This window comes from Telmatherina bonti (assembly GCF_933228915.1).
Source record: "Telmatherina bonti genome assembly, chromosome: 7".
Classification (NCBI taxonomy): Eukaryota; Metazoa; Chordata; class Actinopteri; order Atheriniformes; family Telmatherinidae; genus Telmatherina; species Telmatherina bonti.
Window position 1 is genome coordinate 37,225,948 of NC_136625.1, and position 11,801 is coordinate 37,237,748.

Sequence of the window (11,801 nt, forward strand, 5' to 3'; positions counted from 1 at the left end):
GTAGATGTACCATCCTCCTGCAGTAGGACATGGTAGATGTACCATCCTCCTGCAGTAGGACATGGTAGAGGTACCATCCTCCTGCAGTAGGACATGGTAGATGTACCATCCTCTTGCAGCAGGACATGGTAGATGTACCATCCTCTTGCAGCAGGACATGGTAGATGTACCATCCTCTTGCAGCAGGACATGGTAGATGTACCATCCTCTTGCTGCAGGACATGGTAGATGTACCATCCTCTTGCTGCAGGACATGGTAGATGTACCATCCTCCTGCTCTAGGACATGGTAGATGTACCATCCTCCTGCTCTAGGACATGGTAGATGTACCATCCTCCTGCTGCAGGACATGGTAGATGTACCATCCTCCTGCTGCAGGACATGGTAGATGTACCATCCTCCTGCTGCAGGACATGGTAGATGTACCATCCTCCTGCTGCAGGACATGGTAGATGTACCATCCTCCTGCAGTAGGACATGGTAGTTGTACCATCCTCCTGCAGTAGGACATGGTAGTTGTACCATCCTCTTGCTGCAGGACATGGTAGATGTACCATCCTCTTGCTGCAGGACATGGTAGATGTACCATCCTCTTGCTGCAGGACATGGTAGATGTACCATCCTCCTGCAGCAGGACATGGTAGATGTACCATCCTCTTGCAGCAGGACATGGTAGATGTACCATCCTCTTGCTGCAGGACATGGTAGATGTACCATCCTCTTGCTGCAGGACATGGTAGATGTACCATCCTCCTGCAGTAGGACATGGTAGATGTACCATCCTCCTGCAGTAGGACATGGTAGATGTACCATCCTCCTGCAGTAGGATATGGTAGAGGTACCATCCTCCTGCAGTAGGACATGGTAGATGTACCATCCTCTTGCAGCAGGACATGGTAGATGTACCATCCTCCTGCTGCAGGACATGGTAGATGTACCATCCTCTTGCTGCAGGACATGGTAGATGTACCATCCTCTTGCTGCAGGACATGGTAGATGTACCATCCTCTTGCTGCAGGACATGGTAGATGTACCATCCTCTTGCTGCAGGACATGGTAGATGTACCATCCTCTTGCAGCAGGACATGGTAGATGTACCATCCTCTTGCAGCAGGACATGGTAGATGTACCATCCTCTTGCAGCAGGACATGGTAGATGTACCATCCTCTGGCAGCAGGACATGGTAGATGTACCATCCTCCTGCAGTAGGACATGGTAGATGTACCATCCTCTTGCTGCAGGACATGGTAGATGTACCATCCTCTTGCTGCAGGACATGGTAGATGTACCATCCTCTTGCTGCAGGACATGGTAGATGTACCATCCTCCTGCAGTAGGACATGGTAGATGTACCATCCTCCTGCAGTAGGACATGGTAGATGTACCATCCTCCTGCAGTAGGATATGGTAGAGGTACCATCCTCCTGCAGTAGGACATGGTAGATGTACCATCCTCTTGCAGCAGGACATGGTAGATGTACCATCCTCCTGCTGCAGGACATGGTAGATGTACCATCCTCCTGCTGCAGGACATGGTAGATGTACCATCCTCCTGCTGCAGGACATGGTAGATGTACCATCCTCTTGCTGCAGGACATGGTAGATGTACCATCCTCTTGCTGCAGGACATGGTAGATGCACCATCCTCCTGCTCTAGGACATGGTAGATGTACCATCCTCCTGCTCTAGGACATGGTAGATGTACCATCCTCCTGCTCTAGGACATGGTAGATGTACTATCCTCCTGCTGCAGGACATGGTAGATGTACCATCCTCCTGCTGCAGGACATGGTAGATGTACTATCCTCCTGCTGCAGGACATGGTAGATGTACCATCCTCTTGCTGCAGGACATGGTAGATGTACTATCCTCCTGCTGCAGGACATGGTAGATGTACCATCCTCTTGCTGCAGGACATGGTAGATGTACCATCCTCTTGCTGCAGGACATGGTAGATGTACCATCCTCCTGCAGTAGGACATGGTAGATGTACCATCCTCTTGCAGCAGGACATGGTAGATGTACCATCCTCTTGCAGCAGGACATGGTAGATGTACCATCCTCCTGCTGCAGGACATGGTAGATGTACCATCCTCCTGCTGCAGGACATGGTAGATGTACCATCCTCCTGCTGCAGGACATGGTAGATGTACCATCCTCCTGCTGCAGGACATGGTAGATGTACCATCCTCCTGCTCTAGGACATGGTAGATGTACCATCCTCCTGCTGCAGGACATGGTAGATGTACCATCCTCTTGCTGCAGGACATGGTAGATGTACCATCCTCTTGCTGCAGGACATGGTAGATGTACCATCCTCTTGCAGCAGGACATGGTAGATGTACCATCCTCTTGCAGCAGGACATGGTAGATGTACCATCCTCTTGCAGCAGGACATGGTAGTTGTACCATCCTCCTGCAGTAGGACATGGTAGATGTACCATCCTCCTGCAGTAGGACATGGTAGATGTACCATCCTCCTGCAGTAGGACATGGTAGATGTACCATCCTCCTGCAGTAGGATATGGTAGATGTACCATCCTCCTGCAGTAGGACATGGTAGATGTACCATCCTCTTGCAGCAGGACATGGTAGATGTACCATCCTCCTGCTGCAGGACATGGTAGATGTACCATCCTCTTGCAGTAGGACATGGTAGATGTACCATCCTCCTGCTGCAGGACATGGTAGATGTACCATCCTCTTGCAGCAGGACATGGTAGATGTACTATCCTCCTGCTGCAGGACATGGTAGATGTACCATCCCCCTGCTCTAGGACATGGTAGATGTACCATCCTCCTGCTGCAGGACATGGTAGATGTACTATCCTCCTGCTGCAGGACATGGTAGATGTACCATCCCCCTGCTCTAGGACATGGTAGATGTACCATCCTCCTGCTGCAGGACATGGTAGTTGTACCATCCTCCTGCAGTAGGACATGGTAGATGTACCATCCTCTTGCAGCAGGACATGGTAGATGTACCATCCTCCTGCTGCAGGACATGGTAGATGTACCATCCTCCTGCTGCAGGACATGGTAGATGTACCATCCTCCTGCTGCAGGACATGGTAGATGTACCATCCTCTTGCAGCAGGACATGGTAGATGTACCATCCTCTTGCAGCAGGACATGGTAGATGTACCATCCTCCTGCTGCAGGACATGGTAGATGTACCATCCTCTTGCAGTAGGACATGGTAGATGTACCATCCTCCTGCAGCAGGACATGGTAGATGTACCATCCTCTTGCAGCAGGACATGGTAGATGTACCATCCTCTTGCAGCAGGACATGGTAGATGTACCATCCTCTTGCAGCAGGACATGGTAGATGTACCATCCTCTTGCAGCAGGACATGGTAGATGTACCATCCTCTTGCAGCAGGACATGGTAGATGTACCATCCTCTTGCAGCAGGACATGGTAGATGTACCATCCTCTTGCAGCAGGACATGGTAGATGTACCATCCTCTTGCAGCAGGACGTGGTAGATGTGCCATCCTCCTGCTACAGGTCATGCAAGTTTACCATCGTACTGCTGGGGATGCTCTCTGCAGCAGGACAATGCGGGACTTGTCCTACCAGGACAGCTGGACCTTTTTACGAGATGATCAAAGCCTCTCTAGCCGATGCTGGTGTGAAAGCAGTTTTAAGGACTTTTGCAACTATTTCAATGTGCATTTTTTAGAAGATTGCAGGAGATTTTCCTTCAAACAGATCAGTTTTACTTGAATCAATCAAGTTAAGCCGTCACATTAAGTGTAAGAAGTGTTTTATTGTTGAATAATAAAATAAGATGCAGCAAGTGAAGCCAGAACTCCCATCTGTCTCAGTGTCTCTGTATTCTCTGTATACTCTGTATTCAGGTGTGCCTCAGGGTTCAGCTACTTGGTGAAACCTCTGGGAAGGAAATGTTACAACTGTATCTGATAGAAAGGAAGCGGTGGAACGGATCCTGCAGGATCTGACGATAACTTTTCAGGTTGAACTGCAGCAGCATCTGTGTGAACATCTGTATGTTGGCGTCATGTGACCTGCTGATGCGGCGTAGCTGTCCAGTTCTGGCAGGCTTACCTCAGTGATAGCGCCAGCCTCACAGCGCGAACACAACCAGTCGTCCAGCTCCGCATCGTCTCTACACACGCCATAGCAACCTGGACAGAGACACAAAAACACAGGACTTTAATCTTATTTTATATCCAAACTCGGTTGTTTGTATTGTCAGTTCTCTGCAGTATTCTGTTAACCCTAAAAACTCCAGACATTTAGTTTGCTGCGCCTGCTGTTTCCACTGTAAACTGACTGAATCCTAATCCCAGTCTCCATGCAGGCGCGATGTCTCCATGCAGGCGCGATGTCTCCATGCAGGCGCGATGTCTCCATGGCTAACCTTATGTAAAACCACCAGTATACCCCAGGAATCTGTCCTGGAGGCTTTTTTTTAAAAATCTATTTTCATGACAGTATGGGAATATTTTTTGTAAATATAATGTACATTTTAATGCTAAAAATAACCAAGGCCTATCTTTCAGTGATTCCATCTTCCCCCTTTATCCACTGTGTCAGTAAGCTAAAATTCAGGTTCTACTAATATTTTCTTTATTTTACTCTAAGAAAATATTTCCATATTTACACTTTTTCCTCATTTCCACTTCTTCCTGCTACTATCTACCTGCTGTCCTCACTGCAGCACCTCCACCTCAGCTGCATCCCAAACGCCTTCCTGGCTTTATTCCAGCCATAGAGGATCATTATTTTCCTGCTTTTCTCATCACTTGTTGATCTTTGGCTGCTCCTGATTGGATGTTACCGTCAGTTTAAGCTCTCTGATTGGTGGAAAGTCTGACAGGAAGTGTCTTCATCATCATGTCCAGGTGAAAATAGAGGTCTCTTAGCAACATGGTAGTGATGGTGATGAAGATGTGATAAATAATGGTGGATTTACCATCTAGAGTCTCTGAATAAACACTACATGTTGTGTCTGGATTGTAAACCTCCTGGACGGATAGAAACGCTGGAAAACCTCCGTAGACCAGCTGGAGGGTCACATGACCATCACAGAGTTACACACAACCGTTCCTATAGGTAGACAAGTGGTACCTCGGGGGGTTTCAAGAATAAAATGTACTCCTAAAATTCCACTAAAGAGGTCCTTCGACCAGATGCAAGCTGCAGCGTGAAGGAAAAGCTTACTTGTGTGCACACGGACGCAGCACTGTGCACAGCTGACCAGACGACTCGTCCCGTCCTCCGAGATGTGGGGATTACACAGCTGGCCCTCCACGCTGTCACTGGTCTTACTGGACTGGGTGTTGAAACACATCTCAGGGATGAGAGGTCTGGACCACTGATGACCATCTGGACGGTTCACCAGGATCTCGTCATCGCTGCTGGACTCGGACTTTAGGTGGGAGGGAGGACAGATATTAGATAACTGGTTGAGAACTTGTTCAGACCTTCTAGTCCCACATCGACTCCTCAAACCATCAACAAAGAAACTTTTCATTTTCATTTTTAGTGTCCCAAACACTCTGATCCGGTCCGACCGAAAGGAGGTCCGACCCGGTACTAGAAGCTCCTGATGAAGAGCAGGGTGTGGTGATGAAGAGCAGGGTGTGGTGATGAAGAGCAGGGTGTGGTGATGAAGAGCAGGGTGTGGTGATGAAGAACAGGGTGTGGTGATGAAGAGCAGGGTGTGGTGATGAAGAGCAGGGTGTGGTGATAAAGAGCAGGGTGTGGTGATGAAGAGCAGGGTGTGGTGATGAAGAGCAGGGTGTGGTGATGAAGAGCAGGGTGTGGTGATGAAGAGCAGGGTGTGGTGATGAAGAGCAGGGTGTGGTGATGAAGAGCAGCGTTTTATGAAGGAGTGTTGGGGTGGACCTGGTACCTGCTGGTAGGTGTGGAACAGCAGGCAGATGCAGCAGTATGGGGCTCTCTGGCCCAGGCTTTTGTTGTAGTCCCACTCTGCCTGCGGGTTACATGGCCGACACTGCCACAGCTGGGTGAGAGACTTGGCCCACTCCTCCTTCTCCTCCTGCTCCACCTCCATGTCTACATAAATGTCTGAAAGCAGGATGAGAGAACAGACAGGGAGTAAAAACAGAGGTGAGATGAAATGCTGATGAACACAAGTAGAAAACAATAATAATAAATAAATCTTCACCATCATCACTGTGGACTTCTCTGAACAGAGGGTGGTGACGAGGCAGCCTGGCCAGACGAACTTCCTGCTCCGCTCTTTTGACCAGCGACGTGCAAAGCGACTGCTCTGCTGACACCTGCTGGAGGAAGAGGAAGGAGTAAAGCCACACCGTTCAGTCTGAACGAGACACACACAGGCCTCTGCAGACGCGACGCTGTACTCACATGATGATTCTCAGGATCATGACCGGTGCACTGCAGGACAGGACCGGTGCTCTGCAGGACAGGACCGGTGCTCTGCAGGACAGGACCGGTGCTCTGCAGGACAGGACCGGTGCTCTGCAGGACAGGACCGGTGCTCTGCAGGACAGGACCGGTGCTCTTCAGGACAGGACCGGTGCTCTGCAGGACAGGACCGGTGCTCTTCAGGACAGGACCGGTGCTCTTCAGGACAGGACCGGTGCTCTGCAGGACAGGACCGGTGCTCTGCAGGACAGGACCGGTGCTCTGCAGGACAGGACCGGTGCTCTTCAGGACAGGACCGGTGCTCTGCAGGACAGGACCGGTGCTCTTCAGGACAGGACCGGTGCTCTGCAGGACAGGACCGGTGCTCTTCAGGACAGGACCGGTGCTCTGCAGGACAGGACCGGTGCTCTGCAGGACAGGACCGGTGCTCTTCAGGACAGGACCGGTGCTCTTCAGGACAGGACCGGTGCTCTGCAGGACAGGACCGGTGCTCTGCAGGACAGGACCGGTGCTCTGCAGGACAGGACCGGTGCTCTGCAGGACAGGACCGGTGCTCTTCAGGACAGGACCGGTGCTCTTCAGGACAGGACCGGTGCTCTTCAGGACAGGACCGGTGCTCTTCAGGACAGGACCGGTGCTCTGCAGGACAGGACCGGTGCTCTGCAGGACAGGACCGGTGCTCTTCAGGACAGGACCGGTGCTCTTCAGGACAGGACCGGTGCTCTGCAGGACAGGACTGGTGTCCTTCAGGAGGACAATGTTGTTATCCTTCAGGGGACTTTGGGTCGTCTGGAGTTTAAAACAAGATGAACAAAAGATCGTAAGCAGATGGTTCCTCCAACAGAAAGTCACTAAGAAGGCAGAGCAGGATGCTGCGCGCAGAGTGCAGACACACCAGTCTGCAGACACACACACCAGTCTGCAGACACACACACACCAGTTGACTTTATTAAATCTGAGCTAAGACAAACTGCTGACCATTCAGAGTTTTGTTCTAAACCAGTCTGTAGACGCTTTTAACCCCAGTCAGCCTGCTCATCAAGGTTCCACAGATGAAGGCATCCACTGTTTTTAATGTTGTACAGTAGGGCTAGATCATTTAGAATAAAATTCATATAGATAATTTGATCATTATATTGATAATTCTAAAAACAAATATATTTTAAGTGCAGTCCTGGACTGCAGCCATGATCCTCCTGGCTGCAGCAGGAAGATCATGTTAGTATTAATGAATAGACTCCACTAGATTGTCTAAATTTCCATGTTCCTAGAACTACAGGCCGAAGAGGTAGTGTAGCAGCTATCTTTAAATCAGAGCTATTGATTAGTCCTAGACATAAAAAAGTAACTATACCTTTGATAACCTGACTCTATCCCACCCAAGATGGAAATCAGAGAAGCCACTTCTCCTAGTAGTAGTCTACCGTCCACCTGGATCTTCCTCACAGTTCCTAACTGACTTCTCAGACCTCTTATCAGACTTAGTGCTGAATACTGATAAAGTTATTGTTCTGGGGGATTTTAACATTCATCTTGATGATGAACATGACAGTTTAACCATTGCCTTTAACTCTATATTAAATTCAATTGGATTTTCCCAAAATGTCCACAGACCGACTCATTCTCATCGTCACACTCTGGATCTTGTTCTGACATGTGGCATCAAAAGTGATCAACTAACAGTTTTTCCTCATAACTCTGTTCTGTCTGATCATTTTTTAATAACTTTTGAGTTTACTTTACTTGACTACACAAGGGCTGAGAAGAAAATTTATTATAGTCGATGTTTGTCAGATAGTGTTAACAAATTTAAGAAGTCTATTTCAGCAGTATTTCCTCCAACACCATGTGTTAACCTGACAGGAAACACCCATCCGAGCTTTACTCCAACACAGGTCGATGAATGTGTTGCTAGAATGACAGCTTTAATGCGTACAACACTAGATAATGTTGCTCCTCTAAAGCTTTAAAACAGACAAGACGTTTGGAAAGAAAATGGCGTTCATCTGGCTTGAAGAGTGTCGCATAGTCTGGAAAGAAAGTTTAATAGTGTACAAAACAGCCTTGCGTGTGGCTAGAACAGTTTATTATTCATCATTGATAGAGGAGAAGAAGAACAACCCCAGGTTTCTCTTCAGCACTGTAACCAGACTGACGAAGAGCCATAGTGCTGTTGAGCCATCTATTCCTTTCAACCTCAGCTGTGATGACTTATTAGTTTCTTTGTAAACAAAATAGTTTCTATCAGGAAGGAAATCAGTAATAACCTTAACACTAATACTATTTCATCTGCAGCAGCCTTAGAGACGTCTTTAGAAGCTGATTATCATTTGGACCGTTTCTTGCCTGTACAGCTCTCCGAGTTAACCAACATAATAGCTTCATCTAAACCTTCAACCTGTGTTTTAGACCCCATCCCAACCAGATTATTCAAGGAAATGTGTTTCCTAATCAATACGTCTGTACTGGACCTGATCAATTCATTTCTATTAATAGGATATGTACCTCAATATTTTAAGACAGCTGTAAATAAACTAGCTTAAAAAACAACTCCAGGAGTTTTAGCTAATTATAGACCAATATCTAATCTCCCCTTCTGGTCTAAAATTCTTGAGAAAACAGTTTCAACACAACTATGTTCCTATCTGAGCAGAAACAATCTGAAGAATTTCAGTCAGGATTTAGAGCTCACCATAGCACAGAGACAGCACTGGTGAAAATCACTAATGATCTTCTCATGGCCTCAGATAAAGGACTTCTGTCTGGACTCGTTCTTTTAGATCTCAGTGCTGCATTTGACACTATTAAACACAATATTCTGCTACAGAGGCTGGAACATGTTATTGGGATTAAAGGCACCGCATTAGACTGGTTCCAGTCATATTTATCTGATAGACTTCAGTTTGTAAGTGTAAATGATGAGTCTTCCTCACACACCAGGGTAAGTCATGGAGTTCCTCAGGGTTCTGGGCTCGGACCAATACTTTTCACATTATACATCCTTCCCTTAGGAAATAATATCAGGCAGCATGGTATAAATTTTAATTGCTATGCAGATGATACTCAGATCTACCTCTCCATGAAGCCAGATGAAACCAATCAGTTTCTTAGATTACATAGATGTCTTACAGACATCAAGACCTGGATGACTCTGAATTTTCTCCTTTTAAACTCAGACAAGACAGAGATCGTTATCTTCGGGCCTTAAAAACAAAGGACAAAATCTGGACGGCATTAATCTGGCCTCCAGTACCACTGTGAGAAATCTTAGTCATTATTGACCAGGACTTGTCTTTTAGCTCACATTTAAAACAGGTTTCTAGAACCGCCTTCTTCCACCTGCGTAATATTGCAAAAAATTTGGGGTATCTTGTCTCAGAAAGATGCAGAAAAATTAGGCTGGATTACTGCAATTCCTTATTTATGGGTTGTCTCAAATATGCCCTGAAAAGTCTTCAGCTGATCCAAAATGCTGCAGCGAGGGTTCTGATGAGGACTAGCAGGAGAGATCATATTTGACAAGTTTTAGCCTCTATACACTGGCTCCCTGTCAAATTCAGGATAAAGTTTAAAATTCTTCTCCTCACATATAAAGCTCTCCATGACCAAGCTCCATTGTACATAAAAGATCTTATAGTTTCATATATTCCAAATAGAGCATTTCACTCTCAGACTACAAGTTTACTTGTGGTTCCCAGAGTCTGTCTGATGGACAGACTATGGGAGTACTAGGGGAGGAAGGGCCTTTAGCCATCAGGCTCCTCTCGCTCGATTTCTCTAATGTATAAATGTATAAATTTATGCCAATAATACCAACTCTAACTTATTTCTCCTTTTTTACGCTGGTGTTTCTGAATAAGTGCAGTTGTACATGTTGATCCGTCTTTCCTGTCGTCTCCACCCCAACCAGTCGAGGCAGATGGCTGCCCTCCCTGAGCCGCGTTCTGCCGGAGGTTTTCTTCCTGTTAAAAGATTGTTTTTTCCTTCCCACTGTCGCCTCGTGCAGCTCGGGATGGGGAATTAGATTGAAGTCATGACTCAATGCAATCAGTTGGTTTCTACTAAAGGCTACGTATGAATTGGCTTGAAATTTTATGTATGTTGATTTGTGTATGTAAAGTGCCCTATGAAAACATTGTTGTGAAGTCAAGCTCTCTACAAATAAAGCTGAATTGAATTTAATTCAGTTCAGCGAAGCATTATGATGTATCACTATGTGTGGCATGTTGTGTTGTTATTTTTGTCACTATAAATTGTTACTTTCTTCACTAGTGAACACAAGCAGTCAGATAATTATTAACTTCCTGTGTTGAGCTTACTGGCCTGATACTGACAAAGAAAATAAATATGTAAACAATTATCTGATTTTTAACTTCATCATATAAAATTTCTTGCTTTGAAGTAGTGTTTTGTCCCTTCAGACTTTCCGTAGTCAGTTTAGTCAGAATATAGAGAAAGTTCAGGCGTTTTTCATGTTATCTTTTATACCCAGAAAATTTTTTCCTCCAGGTATTCTAGTCAATTTGTAATTGAACACAGACTAGTTTTCAGGTTAACATTCGCTGATAGACAAAGTAGTTTAAATCCCTTTATATTTTTTGCACAAGCTAACCGCTTGCCTACCAATGATATTTTCCACTGTTGTTAGCTTTCAGCTAACGTCAATGGAAAATTCAAATCAAAATATTGCTTTTTAAACATTATGATGGGCAGCGTTACATGAGACAATACATGTATCCCAGTAAGATACTGGTGTATTTCATGTACAGCTGCCTAGTTTTACAGTTTTACAAAATAAAGATTTTATAACAGACTAGAAACAGCTATTATTGAAATAGGAGCAACTGTGAATGCCCATTTATTAACCAACATGAGTTCTCAATGTGTCGCACTGGGATTGAACCCATGCACTTCTGTATTGAAGCACTCTCACTTACTCATTATGCCACCATTGCGCTCGTTTGCACCTTGGCAAAAGCATAATAATTTTTTCCAATTGGGATGGGAATGCTTTTTTTCCTTCTTCCAGCAGTGTGCAATCAGCGGGATTGCAAAAACATGTACAAGGTTGAATTAAACTCCAGTGACGATCTGAAAGACTTTATTAATTGTAAAAAAAAAAATTAGTGTGTTCAAGTTTATTTGAAGTGTCAAAATGTTGCAAGGAGCATTGTAGAAACTAAATCTTAATATTGAACTGTGACATTTTCAAATAAATTCCTTTGCTCCTTGAAGTGCGCAGCTTTAACCACTCGTTCACATTGAGCAGCTTACAGAAGCAACAGCCACCAAACGACAATGCTGCATGTTAAATACATTTGAACTTGTGCCTTGTATACGTGTACCGGTGCAAAAAACATGAATCGTTGAGCTGACTTCCGTTTTGTCCAATCACAGGAAAGGATTTGCACAT

General features: G+C 45.8%; 1 protein-coding gene across 1 annotated transcript in view; it reads right to left on the reverse strand.

Moving 5' to 3' along the window:
- Window positions 1-11,801, reverse strand: part of LOC306758576 (lysine-specific demethylase 4A-like) — a 39,863-nt gene that overhangs the window by 17,527 nt on the left and 10,535 nt on the right. The window contains exons 12-16 of the mRNA XM_079243903.1: window positions 6,368-7,177; window positions 6,165-6,282; window positions 5,889-6,064; window positions 5,195-5,402; window positions 4,076-4,155 (exon numbers count right to left, since the gene is read on the reverse strand). Of these exons, the coding sequence (XP_079100029.1) occupies window positions 4,076-4,155; window positions 5,195-5,402; window positions 5,889-6,064; window positions 6,165-6,282; window positions 6,368-7,177 (1,392 nt within the window). The remainder of the gene's footprint in view (window positions 1-4,075; window positions 4,156-5,194; window positions 5,403-5,888; window positions 6,065-6,164; window positions 6,283-6,367; window positions 7,178-11,801) is intronic.